Source organism: Phacochoerus africanus, chromosome 10, assembly GCF_016906955.1.
Source record: "Phacochoerus africanus isolate WHEZ1 chromosome 10, ROS_Pafr_v1, whole genome shotgun sequence".
In the NCBI taxonomy this organism is placed as follows: Eukaryota; Metazoa; Chordata; class Mammalia; order Artiodactyla; family Suidae; genus Phacochoerus; species Phacochoerus africanus.
Genome location: NC_062553.1, coordinates 86,597,852 through 86,620,382, shown reverse-complemented (window position 1 = coordinate 86,620,382; position 22,531 = coordinate 86,597,852). Strand labels below are relative to the sequence as shown.

The 22,531-nt window shown below is 36.0% G+C and overlaps 1 protein-coding gene across 3 annotated transcripts in view; it reads right to left on the bottom strand.

Annotated features, from left to right (window-relative positions):
* Positions 1 to 22,531, bottom strand: part of CLGN (calmegin) — a 53,545-nt gene that overhangs the window by 18,469 nt on the left and 12,545 nt on the right. For all 3 annotated transcript variants that reach the window (XM_047799265.1, XM_047799267.1, XM_047799266.1), the window contains 7 exons: positions 18,856 to 19,008; positions 16,034 to 16,107; positions 15,042 to 15,100; positions 10,669 to 10,810; positions 6,046 to 6,127; positions 4,503 to 4,695; positions 874 to 1,063 (listed from right to left, as the gene is read on the bottom strand). In XM_047799265.1, the coding sequence (XP_047655221.1) occupies positions 874 to 1,063; positions 4,503 to 4,695; positions 6,046 to 6,127; positions 10,669 to 10,810; positions 15,042 to 15,100; positions 16,034 to 16,107; positions 18,856 to 18,999 (884 nt within the window). In that variant the 5' untranslated portion in view covers positions 19,000 to 19,008. The remainder of the gene's footprint in view (positions 1 to 873; positions 1,064 to 4,502; positions 4,696 to 6,045; positions 6,128 to 10,668; positions 10,811 to 15,041; positions 15,101 to 16,033; positions 16,108 to 18,855; positions 19,009 to 22,531) is intronic.

Below are 22,531 nucleotides of genomic sequence, written 5' to 3'. Positions count from 1 at the left end.
GATCTTCATGGAGAAATTACAAAGCACATTTGAAGGATGAAGAAAACCTCAGAAAATGGAGTAATATGGAGATATCTCTCACCATCTAAACGCAAGCTATGGGAAGTCTGGAACTGAATACATTTTTTTAAGGAAAATACTCATAATCCTGGCAGAATGGAAACCACACAAGTACACAGCCAGTGAAAAATTTATGTGTAAGCAAACTCATATGAGTGAATCCCATATAGGTTTATAAGATGCTGAGGATATGGTTATTTTAAGCCAGCTAGTTATTACTGAAAAGACTGCAACAATGTAAAGGATGCACACATATGCCATATGCATTCTTTGGTAAAGATCAAACTGGGAATTAAAGTGTTGGTGTTTTAGACTCACGGAATTTTTCCCCCACAGCACTGAAAGTATACAAAATAAAAATACTATATTGGGAGTTCCTGTCGTGGCGCAGTGAGAACGAATCCAACTAGGAACCATGAGGTTGCAGGTCTGATCCCTGGCCTCGCTCAGTGGATTAAAGATCTGGCATTGCTGTGGCTGTGGTGTAGGCCGGCAGCTGTAGCTCCAATTAGACCCCTAGCCTGGGAACCTCCATATGCCTTGGGTGTGGCACTTAAAAAAAAAAAAAAAAAAACAAAAAAAAACCCTCTACTGAAAAAGACAAAATTAAAATATAAATTAAAATGAAAATTAAGATAATTAAAAGGCAGGAAAGAGCAAAATCCATTTTAGAGAAATATTTCACCCAAAATAGTCAAAATAAATAGTTCTCATGTTTAAAAGAGTAAGTTTCATTGGTTGTAAACTTCACTTATATGCTACATTTCAGTACTTTATGCCAAATGATGCTCTGCTGCTGAATTCTTTGCTTACCAATCTTCCGGTTTGACGGCAGAAAGATCAGGGATTTTCACTCTTTCATCCCAATCATCAGGTTTTTCATCATTGGGATCTTCAATTTCTTTGGGGGGATTGATAGGTGGAACCACATCCTCTAGTAAGCTTCCTTTGTTTACAACTATTTGATCGATCAATACTTCAAATGTGTCATCTGGATTCATCACTAAAGGCCAATTTAAACATGTTACACTTATCATATTGATAGACATGTTAAAGATAATCTTCTAAATAATAAAACTACACTCAACTTCAATAAAATTTTCCCCTAACCAGAGTAGAGGAATTACCAATGTATTAAATCAAAATATGCTGAAATTACTAGATATAATGCTTTCTAAAATCAAAGGTAAAACTCCAAGTAATAATTTAATAAAATGTTCTATTACTTCTCAAATAAAAAATACTCAATAGCTAACTCGGTTTAGGACTCACAGATTAGACATCTTTACTCTTATAACAGAGTACCACCCTATCTTCTTAAATATATATGTGTGTGTGTATATATATATATATATATATATATATATATATATATATATAGGGGGGCTTTTTTAGGACCACACTACCCAGGTTTGGGGTCATATCAGAGCTGTAGCTGTCAGCCTACACCACAGCCATAGCAACACGGGATCCTTAACCCATTGAGAGAGGTCTGGGATTGAACCTGCATCCTGCTGAGCCACAATGGGAACTCCCTTCCTCAATATTTTAAAGTAATTGTTTGAAATGACCTCACATTTTTAAAAGTTGCAAGTATACTATGAAGAACTTTATTTTTTCTTGAATTACTTCAAAGTAAATTACTGACCTCATCCATAACTTCCCTGAATGTTTTAATATATATTTGCTATAAACAGGGACATAACCCTACATAACCCCAACCTAGGCACCAATATCAGGAATTTAACACTGATACATCCTTTTCACTTCCTAGAAATCTATAAAGCTCATTGGCATTTCAAATTCAATGGTTTATGCACTTTAATATAAAATCTCTTAAGGATGACTTAAAATGTTCGACCTCACACTTTCATATGTTTGTTTCAAGGTAAATTCTAGCTCTCTAAAAGTCCCTAAGCCAAAAGTTTCTTAAAGGATTCCCTTATGACTTCCATAGCAAAATAAAAGCTCTCTCCTCCTTCTGTAAACACTGGGTAGGGAGTCCCTGAGTATAATTTATGCCTTTGGAAGAATAGGAAATGAAAATAGCCACCTCACATTCACTTTCAGTAAGTTAAGGAAGTTGGAATTGACAGTAAATGTCAAGAGCATCCTGACTTAACTAGGTGAGTAGGCCACCACTTCCTGAAAAAAACAGTTCTGAAGTAATAACAATCTCCAGAGATTTCAGTCACAACAATGCCAAATTATTTGTATCAAAATCAAGTACTGCAGAGAGTTCCTGCTGTGGCACAGCAGAAATGAATCCAACTAGTATCCCTGAGGATGTGGGTTTGATCCCTGGCCTTTCTCAGTGGGTCAGGGATCCAGCGTTGCTGTGAGCTGTGGTGTAGGTTGCAGATGCAGCTCAGATCCTGGGTTGCTGTGGCTCTGGTGTACGCCGGCAGCTATAGTTCTGATTTAACCCATAGCCTGGGAACTTCCATATGCCATGGGTGCAGCCCTAAAAAAGCAAAAAAAAAAAAAAAAAGAAGAATCAAGTACTGCAACTTATATACAAATTTAAATAACGCAAACACTCAGTATTTCCTCCCTTCTCTTTTTTCTCCACTATTTTCTCTTCTACTACAGCTGAGATTAGAAAACTCCAATATTACCACACAGAGGAAAAAAGTCAAGATTGAAGCAGAACTAAGAGTAAGATCTTAAACACAAAAAAAGCACTAGATACTTCCTAATTCAAAAAAAGGCTTTTCTCAAGAAGAGTCCTGAAAAGAATATTTCTGAATAAAATTTTGCAACTGAAATTTTTAAAAATTACAGTAAAACAAAAAATACATGACAAATATACATATGTGAAAAGACATATTTGCCCAAAATCTTTTAGCCAAAAAAAATTCCATTTAGAAAACTTTAAATATTTGAAATGAATCTACAACAAAAGGCATTGGATTAATAGGTCTTTTAAAAGTACCCTGTAAAGTTCTTAGAACAAAACAGAAATATAGTAGTTTTAAAAATATAATAGTATTACAGAAAGTTTTTTTTTTTAAGGAAAAAAGTCACTCAATAATCCTAGTACAACAAAGTTTTTTTGTATAGTAATAAGAAAAGCAAATGCTTAAGAGTCAGACTGGAATAGAATTACTTTTGATTCCTAGAGCAAGTTACTTAACCTAATTAAGACAGAAACCACTCACCTCACGTGATGGTTCTAAACAAAGCATAGAGCACAGTACCTATCAGGTGATTAATAACAATTAAGTTTTTTCTCGTCTTTTTCTATTTATATGCATAATCTGTCTAGTGGACATCATGATGTGCCTCCAATTTGAGTCTTGTTTTCTTTCCCTATTTTAACATTATAAAAAGCTTTTCTTCCTTGTTGTAAACATTTTCATAGTTATCATCTCGTATTGTATAGAAAACCCCTAATGTAAAATTTGGGTTGCTTCCAATTTACAGTATATTTTTACATACAGTTCATTTTATTTCTTCTGGATTATTTTCTTTGGATAAATTCCTGAAAAGTGGAATTGTGGCATCAAAGGACATAAACCTCTCATAGCCTTTGATATACACTACACCACACTGCTTTTGATCAGATTTATATAGTCTAATTAAATCATTTTTTCTGTTCTAATTATACTTTATCATTATTTTTATGCTTCTACAATTTATGTTTCCTAAAACATCCAGCACTATTTTCCAACTTTAGAAAAAGGTCTATCAACGTTGACAGTAAAAATAAAACTGGTCCCTACCTTTGTCAGACAAAATGAATGTTTCTGTAATGCAGTCTTTAGAAAGAAAACTGAAATACCTTATTCTTGGATGGAGCTGTCCTGTTAGGTTCTGATATGCAGTGATTTTAAGTAATCATGGGCAGACCAAAGCTCTATAACCATATGTACTGGGGAAGAGGAGAAATAATCCCATAGGGTGTGCCCCCGCTCCACACCCCCAAAGTCTAGCAAACTCCTAGTTAAGTAAGTAAAACTAAGTATGTTAAAAGATGGTTGCTCGATGCTTTCCAAGCTTACACATGTTACACAATCAGCATGCGGCAGGATACAACAATGACCACAACTGCCTACAGGGCTTCTTCCTCTTTCATGTTATTCATCAGTTTGCTATTCTTTCAGCACCACTCATGTCAAGGTGCCTAAAATATCCCTTTCCCCTTAATTATCTTCCATATTCTATCTACACTTCAAGACTAGGCCAAATATAATCTCCTTCACTAGGTTTTCTCCCAGTCTCCAAACTGGAAGTAATATTGCTTTTGAGCTCTTAGCTGTACCTCACCCTCATATGGCACTTCCTCTTCTACCTACCACTATAAGGTAGTGTCTTGTTTTCCTAAAAAGATAAGTTCCTTAACAATAGGATCTGTGTTTGTTTTTCCCAAAGCACTTATCATGAAAACATCAGTAGGCATCAAATATTTTTGAATTAACGAATAAATTAAAAGGATATACCAAGGGTATAAAGATGAGTCTTCCTGTCTGTAAAGAACTTTTTAAGGTCTACATCTGGAGGTTTGGCATGTTTCTCTTCAAAAACTCCAGTTTTGGGATGTTTATGTCTGAAGATAAAATGAAGCTTATAATCTTCTCCACATTTATCTGGTCCAAACATAATGGTATAGGATGTCTTATCATAAAAGTTTTCCTAGAAAGAAAGATGAGTGCTGGGATTAGTCAAGAATTATTTAATAAATTTCTCTATTCTATCCCATTAGTTAGCATTTACAAAATGTACTAAAGGCTAATTCACCAAAGAATTAGTTGACACAATTACAATACAGGCTATAGAAAAAAGGTGTGTTTTTTTTGATGGACAAACTTCTTCCATCCTGAGGATGTAGGAAAGAAGCTGGAACCACCCTAGCAACATCAAGATATTCTTTAATTACTTTATGTACATCTGTATCATTAATATTAAGAAACTTACGCATAGAGAAAAGCATACTGTGACCTTAAGACTACAATGTTTCTTTAGCCATTACCATTATTCACTAAGACACTAGAAAATTATGCTTATCACAGAGTAAAAAAGAGATTCAGACTCAAAAACAGACAGAGATATGCTCCCTGTTTTACTACTAGTAATTTCTCTTCAGTTGGCATGGCCTACTGGTTAAGAGCATGGGATCTGAAGTCAGATACTGGGGTTCAAATGCTACCACTGCCTTTAAACTAGCTGTGTGTGCTCCTGAGCACATTTCTCAATCTCCCTATAATTCTGTTTCATCACCTCTGATGGAGATAATATTACTATGTATCTTGTAAGGTTTTTCTGAGTGCTTAGAAAAATACTTGGCATTTGACTTTATTGTTGTCACCGTACCTTAAGGTGATCATCACCTCACAAAACAGAAAATAAGATTCCACACACTACAAATGGATTCTCCTTTATCAGATTCTAGTAATAGTATATGAATCCTTTCATCTGTTTCACAGCCAGGTGTTCTGACAAACAGCTCATCAATGTCTCATTTACCTTATTTCTACTATACGCAGAAACCCTGACACAGCCTCCTGAAGGAGGATGCTACAAGAAGTGTCTCCAGACTTCAAGTGGTCCCAATATAACCTGCTTCACTATGAAACCATTTTTAACTTAGTTAATTTTTGCAGGCTGCCAACCACTGAACTGGCCTGTTTTATTTAGTTGTCCATTCTTTGCTCTATTATCTTACTTCTGTGAACAAACTTATGATTATTAGTTTGTAAGGAAAATAACTATAAGCTCATCTTTCAGTGACATTTGTAAGTACCATGTTATTTTTTACTTTTAAGACATGGCAAACATTTTTATGTTGCTAAAGATTAGAAAACTGATGACATCAAGTAATACAGCTGTGTGTGAAACTTGAAGGCACACTTCAAAAGCTACATAAACTCATGTTGAATAAAAATTTTGATTCCAGTTGAAAATGAAAATTTCAGGTGTGTCAATTACTCCTTAAAAATACTTATTAACTTTAATAAGGTTTTCTTAAACATTAAAATATCATACCAGATTCAAACCATCAGTGTCTGTTAGGAGTTTAATGTATGCACCTCCACAATCAATACCATCTTGAAAATTTACTTCATATCTAAATGAAGGGAAAAAGAATCATACTGCTGATAAATAAAAAGTACTGATTGCTCTTCAAAATCTAATGTATTACTCTCAATGATTTAAACGTGAACATTTTACATTACCAGAAAGCATATCCACAACCTATAGGGAATAAGCAGAAATGTCTTTTCTATGCACTTCCTTAGAATATTAAAAAATAGAATGATTATAATTAACTATTGAAAAGCCCATAAATTTGTTGAAATTTCCATTTTTTTCATCAAAACAGTTGAATTAAGAATAAGATACTTTGGAGTTCCTAAAGTATCAGCGGAAATGAATCTGACTGGCATCCATGAGGACACAGGTTCGATCCCTGGCCTTGCTCAGTGGGTTAAGGATCCGGCATTGCCCTGTGGCTGTGGTGTAGGAGGGCAGCTGCACCTCTGATTTGGCCCCTAGCCCGAGAACCTCCATATGCCACAGGTGTGGTAAAAAGACAAAAAGATACTTTGACTAAAACTGTAATAGGAAACTTCAAATTAAAATAAGGTATGCACCATACATACTCTTTACAACCTCAAAAAGAAAGACTATAGGGATCAGAGCCACAGCACAGATTTCTAAGAAATTGCTAACAATCTTAGATACATAGTTCACTACTAGTTTGTTTTTAGTTCAGCTATGCCTAAACCATGTTAAATAAATTGTGCACATAATTAAATACTACCAGCAAAGAGATTTCATAATCTAAGGCAATAACCTGGAATATTTCAGACCATAACAGCCAGGTGACAGGGGAAATACAGTGTAACAGCTAAATGAATGAACATGACATGGCCGCCTTTCCATGGATTTATAACACCATGTAGTCTTTAGCAAAAGTTTTGTTGTTGTTGTCTTGCATAGCAAATGAGACAGAATTACTGAACAATATTTAGAAGGGATTTTCAGTAAATTGATGAATCATATGTGACAAAAATCAATGAGGAAATGGCTATAAAAATGAAAAACAGTGAAAACCCAAAAGGTTATTACTTGGTTTAATGAATTAAAACAGAGAGATGAAAACCAGAGAAGCAAACAGTAAATAGTGGTAATTTTAATAAAGTTCTACAGTTTAAAATGTTTCTGAAGAAATTTATGTAAAAAAAAAAATGCAAAACTTTGACCGTTCGAACCCAATTAATATATGCATTTTATATAGAAAAGAATAGAGAAAATATAGTAAAATTTTAAGTGATCTTTGAGTTGCTGGAGATTATATGGTGATTTCCCCTTCCTACTTTCTACTCAGCTTTATTTCTCAAAATAGTGGTTATGAGCAAGTACTTTGGAGTCAGAAAGACCTAGGATTTACTCTTGATTCTTCCACTGACTCTGGCGACACCTAAGCTAAAGGCATGCTATTGAAGCTCCAGTCTCTATGTGCTTGTCTATAATGTGGGGACATTGCCCAAACCTACACCTCAAAGATGTTATGATCATTAGAAGTTGTCACACATAGTGATGGCCAAAAAATGCCCCAAAATGTTAGCTTCTGTTATGACCAGAGAAAAGTTTTCTTTTGTTCTTTCTTGTTTTTAAAATAAAGGAGTTTGTTTTCCTTAAAGCCTTATCAATACTTTTAAGCAGTAGCTGAAAAACGTATTATCCATGAAACATGTCTTTCAAGAGTGTAAAGTAAAAGAAATAATGCACATAGTGAACTAAAGGTAAATATTTGCTATTCTTTTTTTTTTTTTTGTCTTTTTGCCATTTTCTTGGGCCACTCTCACAGCATATGGAGGTTCCCAGGCTAGGGGTCGAATCAGAGCTGTAGCCACCAGCCTACACCAGAGCCGCAGCAATGCTGGATCCAAACCGCATCTGCAACCTACACCACAGCTCACGGCAACGCCGGATCGTTAACCCACTGAGCAAGGGCAGGGATCGAACCCGAAACCTCATGGTTCCTAGTCGGGTTCGTTAACCACTGCGCCATGACAGGAACTCCAATATTTGCTATTCTAAGTAAAATAAAAAGTGATACAGCTTTATTATAGAGATCTAAGGACAAAGGATTCTGTGAAAAGGTCAGAACTAAAAATATCAATTGTGTAAATGGTCTCTATATATAAACACAGATCTGCTGTCCTATTATACCTCGACTCAATCACTATACCTATTTCATATACTGCAAACTTCCAGAGTTTTCAAGTTATAATTTGTGCCTATTATAAACAGTTCACAATGGATTTGAGAATCAGTGAAATGCATGCCATAGAGCTTGACTGCTACTAACCTTAAATCACAGGAAAAGTGAGGACAAATGCAGAGTATGCGTTAACCCTACTTTCTTTAGTGTATCATTTCCTAAACGTCCCATGAAATAGTAATTATTATTAGGGGGGAAAATACTTCTGTGGTCACATATGTTTAGGAAACACAATATTCAAGTTAAAAACAGGTTTTTATAAAGAGTTCCCTTCGTGGCTCAGCACTTAACAATCCTGACTAGGATCCACCAGGATGTGGGTTCAATCCCTGGCCTCGCCCAGTGGGTGAAGGATCTGGCATTGCCGTGAGCTGCGGCATAGGTCTCAGATGCAGCTGGGATCCTGTGTTGCTGTGGCTGTGGTGTAGGTTGACAGCTGCGGCTCTGATTTAATCCCTACCCTGGGAACTTCCATATACCACGGGTGTGGCCCTAAAAGGCAAAACAAACAAACAAACAAACAAAACCTAAACAGGATTTTATACATAATTACTCTCAAAGTCTTTAGCAGGCAAATATGATTCCTGATCTCCAAGGTTCAGATAGTCTCAGTTTCTGAAACTTTTATGACCAGATAATGGATATTATATGTACACAATTTGGGAAAAGCAGCTTTAGAGAAAAGGTACATCATAAATGCATAGTATTTACAGTAGTCAATATAAAATTTCTTCATTTTATTTATCCCATTTCATTTTATCAATATTAAGAAAAACAAATATGCACTATCCTCCTTTAAACTGTTTTCAAGTGTAGTTCCCATCATGGCTCAGGGAAAGGAATCTGACTAGTAGCATCCATGAGGACGCAGGTTTGATCCCTGGCCTTGCTCAGTGGTTAAGGATCTAGCGTTGCTGTGAGCTGTGGTGTAGGCCACAGATGCAGCTCGGATCTGGCGTTGCTGTGGCTGTGACATAGGCCAGCGTCTTCAGCTCCAGTTCAACCCCTAGCCTGGGAACCTCCATATGCCGCAGGTGTGGTCCTAAAAAGACAAAAAAATATATACATATTTTTTTTTCAAGCATATCAAAGACTGCTAAACAATTCTTGATTTTTTTTTTCCAGGATAGTAACTTCACAACTGTTTTAATAATTTTTTAGACTTATTATACAATCTTTGCTTCTAAACTTTTAAGCTATCTTTCACTTACTTGCCTAGCAGTGATTTACATTTTCTAAAAATACCAAATTTGATTCATTTTACGCTGGAGAAGTTAAACTTTATATATTTTCCTTTATCTTTTCACTTAAGCCACAAAAAATTAAAATAGAAAATATTATATCCACCTAAGTTCAACAGAATAATAAGATTATTTTCAAATTTCCAAGGAAAAAGAGATACCAAAGTCTAAAAAATGACAAATAACATCAAGCTCAAATTTAATCCCAAAATAATTATAATATTTTTAACTTATTTAAATGGCTGTATACGCTTTGATATTTAATATTTTTAATTTATTGCAATAACAGTGAAACTAAGCCAAAGCATCACAACTGAAAAATTAAGCCAATTACACCAAATGCCATATTGTTTTAAATTCCTAAAATACAAAATGGCATTGTAGTTACAGGACATAGGAATATAATTAACATGTTCACAAAAAAGTCGGTTCTGGAGTGTTAAGTTTATAGTTATTGGTAGTTCCTTATGCTGTAATTAACATTGGACAGCCCAATCTTCTGATATAAGGCAGAAAGTAACATTTCTACATTTCTACATCTTGTTTTTACTATGAATTTCATTGGTTTTATACTTGAATTTATAGATCTATTCTTGTTGTATACTAGAATAGGTGAAATAAGCTTGATGAATTTATACCTGATGTTACAACAGTTATACATGCAAACAACATCACAATAAAACTAGTTTATGTCACCCTGCAGGGTAGGGAAGGACTGTGAGAACATGTGCCCTTTAAAAGGGCCTTTCCCCTTTAAAATAAATTTGCTACCTTTGAATCTTATAACTGGTTTAACAGCAATATTTACTGTTCCATTTTGAATATACTGAAGTTAATATATCTTAAAAGCAAGTAATCTTAAGAGAAGAATTAAAAATGGTGATTTTGGCATGCGTCATATAGTTTACGGTGGTGGAATGCTACATAGTAACAGCATATACTATATATTTTTCAGCTAACCTGCTTTTCACTAGAAACCTCAGGGTGTTTGTTTATATACACACATTGTAAATGAAACAGAAAAGGCAAATCTGGATTTTTTCCCATTTTATACCCATTATACCTATATTCAGAAGTCAAATTATACAAAACTAATACAAATGTCAGAAAAAGTATTAAAGCATTAATAAAACTTACTGAACTATCAGAGGTCTATCAGCAAAGACGAAGGGTTTTGCTAATATGGCAGATATTGCATGATGCTTTGCTCTAGATTTCAATACCAGTCCTCGGTCACCAGGTACTCGGTTTTCTTTCAACTCTTCTATTTCCCATCTTCCTAAAATACAAAACAAAGCAAGTTAAACTAAAACCAAAAACAATTACTTAAGAATTATTCATCAGCAGTGGTGGCCAATAAAATTTTTGCATGAAGGGTGATTTTGGAAAAATAAGATTACATTTTAAATCAGGAAATAATATCTGAGCTTGTATGTATGTCTGCTCTTTTTTACCCCTCTTATCAGAGAATGGTCTCATTTTCTTAGCTAAAACTATGAAAACTACTAAGTAACAGACACTACAGTATTTAATTAAAGCACTTCTAAAGCTGGCTTAGTTTGGATTTCTCTGAAAGACTTTTTTTTTCTTTTTTTTGTCTTTTTGCCTTTTCTAGGGCCGCTCCCGTGGCATATGGAGGTTCCCAGGCTGGGAGTCCAATTGGAGCTGTAGCCACCAGCCTACGCCAGAGCCACAACAACACCAGATCCAAGCTGCGTCTGCAACCTACACCACAGCTCACGGCAACGCCGGATCCTTAACCCACTGAGCAAGGTCAGGGATTGAACCCGAAACCTCATGGTTCCTAGTCGGATTTGTTAATCACTGCGCCACGACGGGAACTCCTAAAAGACTTTCTAATCAATGAAGTCACAAAATGTCGTCTGTCTCACAGGGTTCACCAGCATTGCATTTTTTTTTTTTGTCTTTTTGCTATTTCTTTGGGCCGCTCCCGCGGCATATGGAGGTTCCCAGGCGAGGGGTCGAATCGGAGCTGTAGCCACCGGCCTACGCCAGAGCCACAGCAACGCAGGATCCGAGCCGCGTCTGCAATCTACACCGCAGCTCACGGCAACGCCGGACCGTTAACCCACTGAGCAAGGGCAGGGACCGAACCCGCAACCTCATGGTTCCTAGTCGGATTCGTTAACCACTGCGCCACGACGGGAACTCCAGCATTGCATTTTTAAGATGAGGTATTTTTAAATTACATAGGAGACAAAATATATCCTTAACACAAAATAAGGAGTTTGCTTCAGTCTATTTATTTTGAAATTCACAGAATTCATCAGCTACTTTTCTTACTCCACAGAAGTTACTATAGGGATTTAAATTTTATTTTGAAATTTGTATGTCCAAAGAACACATACTGCAGTTACCCTTCCCAAGCTAAAGCTAAGCAGCTCTCAAAACTTTTGGCCAAGTAAGTCACACACACTGGATAAGCACTGGGCTGTAGCAAGAAGATGAGTTAGGTTCTCCGGGCTGGAATTTCCCAAGTTTAAGATCAGGATGCTCTTGAAATTAGATTGTGGGCTGCCTACAATGCAAAGTTAGGTGCAGCCCAAAAGTTACAGGTTGGATTTTATTCCTTTACTCTTTTTAAAAACAAAAAATAATGTATATCAATTTGTATAAAATGTTATACTTTTGAAAATTAGAGGCATTGAAAATTGAATCCAGCGAAGATGGGCTATTTTCCAGTATTGTGCTAACTTGAAATATTAATGGGCACTTTTGAATTACTAATGCACTTTCTATGTTTTTTCTCCCTAAAAGACTGTCAAGAACCTGAGCAATCTCATGAATTGAAGAGGGGGTGCTTTTTGGCCTCACTGTGCACGCTTCACTGGGTTTTTAAAAATTCATTTTTTTTGAGTTTTCAGGTTTCTTTTCCTTTTTGTCCCCTAGTATGGCTACTTCATATTTTCTTATACTGAATTCACTTGGTGTTTCCTCTCTCACACAGATGATCAACTCTATCACCATAAACCTGTGGTTTGACCAAACCAAAAGGGTCTTCTTTAAGAAGTAACAACTTTATCTTTAGAATTTTCAGGATAGTAAAGGATTTTTAAAACTATGTTGTCTTTTTTGCAACATAGTTACCAGCTATGAAAATGTACTATCTAAAGTACACTTACCAGCTATGAAAATGTACCATCTAAAGTTATTACTTTTAATTTTAGAAAATTTGTGACAAGGTGATTATTCCTCAACGATAAGAGGTTTTTCCCACCTTCAAATCAACAACTTTCCATTAACCAGTGATTTATTCAAATTCTATACAAGATAATATAAGTTCTGATGTAAGTCAAAATTCAAATATAATTCACACAATTTTGTAAGATTGGTAAGTTGGTCACTTAAAGAATTGATGATTTATCAAATACCCACACTTTTATTAATATCTTTGAAAACTTTAAATAAATCTCCAAGGAGTTCCCATCATGGCTCAGTGGTTAACGAATCCGACTAGGAACCATGAGATTGTAGGTTCGATCCCTGGCCTTGCTCAGTGGGTTAAGGATCTGGTGTTCCCATGAGCTGTGGTGTAGGTTGCAGACGCAGCTCGGATCCCGCATTGCTGTGGCTCTGGCACTGGCTGGCAGCTATAGCTCCAATTCGACCCCTAGCCTGGGAACCTCCATATGCTGAGGGAGCAGCCCAAGAAATGTCAAAAAAGACTAAATAAATAAATAAATAAATAAATCTCCAAATGCAAACCCTGTTCCCCAGCACATAATGCTTCACATAGATCTGCTTGCTCCTGAAAATCTAGGAATTAGTTTTACACAAGTGGCACTGGAAAAAAGCTGTGATTAATGACTACAAACACTAAATAATCCTGGAAAGAAACTGAGACTGGTCTCAACTAACCACTGTATAAACAACATTGCCAACACTGATATACAAAATGCCATTTCAGGACCTGAAACTTTAAGAGATTCTGTATTTTTCAAAGTTGCTTTCAAGAAATTGAAAAAAGTCAACCAACCACACCAAATCGAATATGCTAAGATATTATTTTCATTGATAATCATGTTTAATAAGACTACTGACCAAACTTGAGTGTTAAGAAGCTTGTCTTTTACTTGCTTGATTGATTTCTAATAATAAGTTGGGGGAAAAACCTCATTTAAACATTAGGAGTCATTTCTGTCCAGCAGGAGAGACTTAAACTCACTCAATAAAATAGACTACATCTTAAAAAAAAAAAAAATTTTTTTTCTGGCTACACCTGTAGCATGTTGAAGTTTCCAGGCCAGGGATTAAATCCACACCACAGCAGTGACCCAAGCTACTGCAGTGACAACACTGGAACCCTAACCTGCTGTACCACAAGGGAACTCCAAAACAGACTATATGTTAATTTTAGGAAAATTCCATCAACGGGTCCTTCTAAGATAAAAACATACAGCAAGTATCTATTCAATGTTGTCCTAAAAAACTGTAAAGTAAGCTAAACATCGATGTTTTAAGGTCAGGTATTCTGTTTGATGGTGTATACATCAATGGGTATTACTTTAGGTACTGTTCTAACCTTGGAGACCTGCTACTTCTTCAAGGGAAATTATTATTTTTCTCTAAATGGATTTAGACTGAATACATAACTGCTTATTCTGTGCATATGGTAGAGTTCTTTGGGGTACCAAACACATATAGGCACAGAAGATTTGCTGAGATGGGAACACTGCAAAGGAAGATGTGCAGGTATCAGCTTTATCTCACACTGAAACAAACACTACCAAAAGGAAGTAGACAGTTGACATCCTACCCATACTGTTATTTGTCTTACTGCTGTTCTCTTGCGAAGCCTGTTGGAGTCTGAGTGTAAGGTCACATCCTAATGGGTCTAAGGTCCTCTAAGAGAGAGGAAATTACCACTATCCATCACCTTAACCAAGGCTGAGCGTGCTTTAGGCCATAACAATTGAAAAGGCTGGTTTTAGACTAGGAGGAGGAAGAAATTCTTTCATCATACTCCGGGAGAGTTCTAATAAGGAAGAAAAGACGTTTGCATGTAGGACTTTTCTTTTTGTGGCTAATTCTATCAGAGAGCCAATGATAATGGTTGTGGGCCTGGAGACATGGGCTCCAGGAGTAGCCACATTTCTCAGAGCTCTCATCTCTGCTTTGCATTCTGTAGGAGGATCTTGCAGTAAAAGATGACGTGATCTAAGTGGGGCCCACACTGGAGATGAAACGGTAGAGAATGGCAGTAGACTGGGAAATCCTGCTTCAGGAATTGGTAAAGACTACCTGCAGTGCAGTGAAAATTCAACTGTTCAGAAGCAAAAAAAAGAAAAAAAAACCCTGAATGCTGGCTGAAGCATTGATTACCCAGGGACTTTCAGAAATAACTGGAAAGGAAACAAAAGATTGAGCTTTCTACTGTGAATCAGTATGTGGCCTCAAGCCCTACATATATATTTAATAGAAACACAATCTCAAAAGCTAGGAATTCTTGGTCACACCAGTTGTATCGAATATTTAAATAAATATTTTACCATCATATATAGAAATCTCTGCATCTGTATCATCTTTTTTTGCTTTTGATAAGACCCACCTAAAAGTTGAAAGAAATGTATATCATTAAAAATAAAATTAATAATTTAGAGATACAATGCATGTTTGAAATACAAGAAAAGATTACCCAGCACTCACTTTTCATTCTAAGATAAAGGAACACTTAGAGGCTAAAGAAGGATGTCTATACATAATCTTGCAAGGAGAGAGTTAAATTAAATTTGGAATCTGTAATTTACTAGCTGCATGATCACAGGTAAGATACACTGAGCCTCACTTTCCTTACTGATAAAAGGCAGATAACGACAGTATTTACCTACCTACTTAGGACAGTGTTTGCTATATAATAATCAACAAATGGGAGTTCCCGTTGTGGCGCAGTGGAAACAAATCCAACTAGGAACCATGACATGAGATTGCAGGTCTGATCCCTGGCCTCACTCAGTGGGTTAAGGATCTGGCATTGCCGTGAGCTGTGGTGTAGGTTGCAGACATGGCTTGGATCTGGCGTTGCTGTAGCTGCGGTGTAGGCTGGCACCTGTAGCTCCGATTAGCCCCTAGCCTGGGAACCTCTATATGCCACAGGTGCGGCCCCAAAAAGCAAAACAAAACAAAACAAAAAACAAATAACTTTATTTTTTTTTTACCATTATTTAGGATGGAACATTAGCTTCAATTTGTAATCTAAAGTTAATTCTTAATATCTGTTCTAAGGAATGAAGAAATGCAGTAGGATTTCACTTTACAGTCATAATTCATTTGTATGTTTTCTTTGTATAAATAAATAACGATTCAAATTAAACACTTCTATCAACAATAAAAATGTGTTAAGGTACTGGCTTACAATGTCAAATAAAGTAGTTTAACCATTTTTTATACTTCTGAGGTAGAGGCAATTTTCATAGGCTAACAACCAATAGTTTCAAAAAAGCTAATCCAAGAAAGGAAAAAATTCTCCTGAATGAATACTCACCCAGCCAACCTTCCACTATCAAAAGTTTCTGTAAAATATACTTCGCCTAGAGGCTGAGGTGTCTTGTATTTAATCTAGAAAAAAAAAAAGATTTAAAAAATCTAAAGTTATTCATCCTGACAAATATTTTAAATAATCTCACTAAGAATCTAGTTTGGAACGCACATATGGGGAATATAGGTAGAAGATGCCATGATCTCTGGCCTCAAAGCTTTGTATTTTACTGGTAATAATAATTAAAAAAAAAAAAAGAAACAAACAAAACAAAAAAAAACAAGAATATAAGAGATACATGAGGGAAAAAAAAAAACACCTTGTGCAAAGAATACACAGACTCCTAATACAGGCAGACTGGGAGGCTTCAAGATACAAGTTCTTGCAAGGATTCTTATGATACTATTTGTGGATAGGAGTTCCCATTGTGGCTTAGTGGAAACGAATCTGACTAGCATCCACGAGGATGCAGGTTTGATCCCTGGCCTTGCTCAGTGGGTTAAGGATCCAGTGTTGAGCTGTGGTGGAGGCCAGAAGCTGTAGCTCCAATTTGACTCCTATCCTGGGAACTTCCATGTGTCATGGCTGTGGCCCTAAAATGCAAAAAAAAAAAAAAAAAAGCGGGGGGGGGGGGGGGGGGGGGGGGGGGGTAAGAATCATAGATGAAAACAGCAAATCAAAAGCATATGAGATGAAAAACTTAGTATAAAGTTAGTTTAGGTTAGTTTAAATTAACTCTTTGGGGAGTTCCCATCGTGGCACAGCGGAAACAAATCTGACTAGGAACCATGAGGTTGTAGGTTTGATCCCTGGCCTCGCTCAGTGGGTTAAGGATCTGGTGTTGCCACAAGCTGTGGTATAGGTCACAGACATGGCTCGGATTTCATGCTGCTGTGGTTGTGGTGTAGGCTGGCAGCTGCAACTCCAATTCAACCCCTAGCCCAGGAACTTCCATATGCCATGGGTGCCGACCTCAAAAAAAAAAAAAAAAAGACAAAATTATTAACTCTTAAATTTCACTGTTACATGAATAGAGCATGATGACACCATTTTGAAAAATTAGTAACCCAGAGGGAAAAAAGAGTCAATGGAGAAAGGACTGCAAAGCAATTATCTACAAGGCACTGTTTCCAGTGCCAAGTAAGCTGCTAGGATGATAATGATGATATGAATGGTGGTAGGAAGGCTTTTAATCCTGTGGGAGAGAGGCCAAATACTGTGCATACTCTTGTACAGTTAGACTCTTGCACAACTTAAAAATATGAGCCCAGGCTGTCTGGTTCTAAGGTTATCCACTTAACCACTACACTACACAGAATGAACCAATAAGAGAATTTAAAAGATTTATTGACAAATTATCTAAAGATGATTTGACTTGATGATGAATAAATAAAATTTTGCCTATAGTAATAGATAAATCTTGGTACTTTCTGAAGTGGCCTCTGTGATTTTTCTTAAAAGATGAATCATGACATTTCTCAGCCTTACGAGAAAAGGATGCAGAAGCACTTTTCCCATTTTCACTGTTCTTACACTTCCCTGATAGTATATGTCCTGTCTGTTTAAGGGAGGAAAATCAGTAATTAAACAAAATTCCACATAATTACTAACAGGGTCAAGACTCTACTATGAGAATTGCCAATCTCCTATGAGGTTTACTGAATACAACCTCACTGTTCTCTGTATATTTATAGACTAGCAAAATGGGCAATGGTGTCACAAGAGGCTTCCTTCTGTTAGAGGATGCTTTAAATAACCTGCAGATTATTTTGTGCTTCATTTTTATGTTACTTGTTCTTTACCATGCCTAGATTACTCAATGCTAAAAAATTAGAAGCATCAACAATTATTCTTTCCCAATTTCTATTCAAATTATCACCAAATATAGTTAAAAGTCATAGGTACCTGCCAATTTCTCTTAAATATTAACCTCCAAAAACCCCTCATAATAGCTGTATCTAAGTCAGCCATTAGCATCTAGAATACTTTCTGTGGATTACAGAACCAGGTTTAAAAGAAATTTCCTTATGGACCTTAAAACTTAACAGGAGAGAGGATATTCACCTTAAATAGCTAAACAACAGTTGCATTTACAAATAAAAAACTCTAAAAGGAAGTGAAGCAAAGGAGTCTGCAACAACTATTCTCCTCGGCCCTTTAAACAGCAGCTAGAACAACAGAACCGATGTTTTCTCATCAAAATATTTCTGGAAAAAATTTTGATTGTCTCAATATTAGAAATGAATATTTCTCAATGTGAAAGCTCTCATGGCTTGTCTAAGTGACGAAAATCTCTCTAGTTTTCCAAACTCCTGTCAGTCACCACCTCCAGACCCATGCTTAATGAATGCTGAGACAGAAACGTTGTGAGCTTTTCAATGCCTACCTATCCTCACACCCCTTTCTAATTCACCCTCCTATTGAGCATTTTCTTTCCAAACAAAGAATTGCTAGTTTATTTACTTCTAGGAGAACTGAAAATTTTACTACTTTTTCTTTTATCTGAAAAGGGCTGGCAGTTTCAGAAATAAGACTAAAAACCTTTCTCCTAGCTAAAGTATTGAGTCCTCTTGAGCCAGTGACAAAGTCATAGTTTGATACTAAAAATTTTCCCAAATTTATTTGGTAATAAAACTATGCTAAGTATCGTGCACACATTTCTGTAGCACATAGGCACCCTAAAAAACACAGCAACAAATAGCTGGAAAAAAGCCTTATTTTTTCTATTTACTCAGAAACTATTCAAACGGAAATGAATTTTAAGAAATCAGTCACGCTTACGCATCATGTAAAGGAACAGTTTATAGCTGATTTCTCAATAACCTTACCTCTGAGGAAAGTTCCTCTTCACTACCATCAATCTCTTCTGAATTTTCATCAAAGTCATCTATCTCAACACTATCATCCATAAATTCTGCATTAATTGAGATGAACAGAAGACCCAAACATAGCCGAAAGCCGTGGAAACGCATATTTATTATCTGTGAAATCGACAGTAATCAGTAAAATAAAACAAAGTTGTGAAAAAATGTGTAAGTAAACTTATAAAGAAATAATTTCTCCTTAATACCTTTTATTCCCCCTTAGGATGGCTCTTAAAAAATCATTACCAAAATCATTTAAATTATGCTTTGAACAAGTCATAATACAAACTTCAAGTCTCACAGGATTCTATAGCTGAAGACCTGTCTCCAAAAGCAAAGAGCCAATGGCACAAACCTAAAGATACAGATAACAGTGATCACCAAACTCATAATATGTGCTCCCCCTTTAAAAAAAAAGATCATGATTCCTATTCACTCGAGTTACTTTTTATTATAATGTTTGCCTAAGTGTAAAGAAGCATACAATTTTATAAAAACAAAATGCATTTATATATAAGCACCCTAAAAAAACAAAGAAAATAATTTTAGCACAACTTAATGTGATAGTCTTTTAATCAAATCACAGCCGAAAATTCAAACAAATACAGGGCTTACTGTAATCAGGTTGACTGCTATGAATAAAGTTCTTTTGCATTTATCATCCCCATAATATTTTGATGACTCAATTACATAACTATTTCTCCATTCAAGTACCGTAAAACTTCTGGTTCCTCATAGCATTAATTGAGATAAGTAGAAGCAAAATATTATTTGGCTGCTTTCTTAGCAGAAACACATATTTTATATAATTATACCCTCCTCCATTCCCATTAATATGTTAAAAATTCAAGTTTTACTTCCTGGTGCCAGTGGACTCAAATAAGTAAATAGGAATACAGAAATTGTGTGGCAATTCTTGGTTATAAGTTGGTCGGGCATTCAGATGATCCACAGTACAGTTCTAGTACCATCAACATGAAAAAAAAAAAACAATTCTTTTAAAAGTAAATTCTTAGCGAGAATTCTCTAATCCTCCAGAACATATCTGTAGACCTATAGGGGTCTCCAAGAAACACAGAATTTATGAGCTAGCACGCTGTACCTGCCAGAATAGCTGTAATCAAAGAGAGACAATAACAAGTCTTGGGAGGATATGGAAAAACTGGAATCCTCTTACACTGCTGGTAGGAATCTAAAATGAGCTTTGGAAAAGTGTGGCAGTTTTCAAAATGTTAAAAACAGAATTATCTCATGGCCTAGCAATTTTACTCCTAAATACCTACCAAAAGAAACGAAAATAAATGTCCAAATAAAAACTTGGAATATAAATGTTTAAAGAAATGTTTTTCATAATAGCCAAAAAGTGAAAACAACCCAAATGTCCATCAACTGATGAATGGATAAACAAAATGTGGAATATTCATACAACAGAATATTATTAGCAATAAAACAGAATGGAGCATTTATGTGTTACAAGATGAATTTCAAAAACATTATGCTAAGTGACAGAAGTCAGTCATAAAGAAAGATATTGTATGATCCCATTTAAAAGAAGTAGGCAAATCCATAGAATTGGAACAGAGATTAGTGATTGCCTAAAAGGAACGTTAAGAAAAGGGTTAATGGGTACAAAGTTTCTTTGGCAGTTAATAAAAATGTTACAAAACTGCAATATGGTAATGATTGTATAACTCCGTACATATGTTAAAACCCACTGAAATGCACTCATTAAACAGGTGAACTTGTAGGTATACAAATAACATATCAATAAAGCTGTTTCATATTTTTTTGTTTTTTAATTTTATGGCTGCACCTGAGGTATATGGAAGTTCCTGGGCCAGGGATCGAATCCGAGCCACAGCTGGGACCTACATGGCAGCTTCAGCAATGCTAGATCCTTTTAACCCACTGTGCCAGCGAGGGATGGAACCCACTCCTCCAAAGCAACCCAAGCTACTGCAGTCGGATTCTTAAGCCACTGTGCCACAGTATGAACTCTATAATAAAGCTATTTTTAAAAAAGAAACATCAGACTATAAAAAGCATTTTTCCAGGAGTTCCCATCATGGCTCAGTGGAAACGAATCTGACTAGGAACCATGAGGTGATGGGTTTGATCCCTGGCCTTGCTCAATGGGATAAGGATCTGGCATTGCCATGAGCTGTGGTGTACATCAAGGACACGGCTCAGATCCCACATTGCTGTGGCTGTGGCATAAGCCAGTGGCTACAGCTGTGACTGGACCCCTAGCCTGGGAACCTCCATATGCCGTGGGTGTGGCCCTGGAAAGACAAAAAAAAAAAAAGCATTTTTCCATACAGTTAGCTCAAACAACACTTTTTAATGAGATCAAAACTCTACATGAATGTACAGGCCATTAGCCTTGATTTCTTCTAAGGGCCACTGGCTAAAATTCTAAAGTTTACTTTGAAAATGCATGTTTATTTTTCATACCAGTACCACACTGTCTTGATGACTGTGGCTTTGTAATATTGCCTGAAGTCTGGGATAGTTATGCCTTCTGCTTAGCTTTTGTTCCTCAGAATTGCTTTGGCGATTCTGGGTCTTTTGTGGTTCCATGCAAATTTTTAGATTGTTTGTTCTAGTTCTGTGAAAACTGTCATAGGTAATTTGATAGGGACTGCACTGAATCTGTAGATTGCTTTGGGTAGTATGGCCATTTTTATAATATTAATTTTTCCAAGCCAGGAGCATGGAATATCTTTCCATTTCTTTAATTTCCTTGATTAATGTTTTATAGTTCTCAGCATATAAGTCTTTTGCCTCCTTGGTCAGGTGTATTTGATCTTTGGGGATGCAATTTTATAAAGGTATTATATTTTTGCATTCCTTTTCTAATATTTCATTGTTAGTATACATAAATGCGACTGATTTCTGAATGTTGATCTTATATCCTGCTACTTTGCTGAATTTGTTGATCAGTTCAAGCAGTTTTTGGGTTGAGTCCGTGGGATTTTCTATATATACTATCATGTCATCTGCATACAGTGACAGTTTTACCTCTTCTCTTCCTATTTGGATGCCTTTTATTTCTTTTGTTTGCCTGATTGCTGTGGCTAGAACTTCCAATACTATGTTGAATAACAGTGGGCAACCTTGTCTTGTTCCAGATTTTAGTGGGAAGGCTTTCAGCTTTTCTCCATTGAGTATTATATTTGCTGTGGGTTTGTCATAAATGGCTTTGATTATGTTAAGGTATCTTCCCTCTCTACCCACTTTGGTAAGAGTTTAATCATGAATGAATGTTGGACTTTGTCAAGTGCTTTTTCTGCATCAATTGAGATGACCATGTGGTTTCCGACTTTTCTTTTGTTAAGGTGGCATATGACATTAATTGATTTGCATAGGTTGAACCATCCTTGTGAACCTAGGATGAATCCCACCTGGCTGTGGTGTATGATCTTTTTATATGTTGTTGGATTTGGTTGGTTAAAATTTTGTTGAGAATTTTTGTGTCTATATTCATCAAAGATATTGGCCTATGGTTTTCTTTTTTGGTGGTATCTTTGTCTAGTTTTGGAATTAGGGTGATGGTGGCATCATAGAATGTCTTTGGGAGTGTTCCTTCTTCGACTTTTGAAAAAGTTTAAGGAGGATGGGTATAAATTCCTCTTTGTAT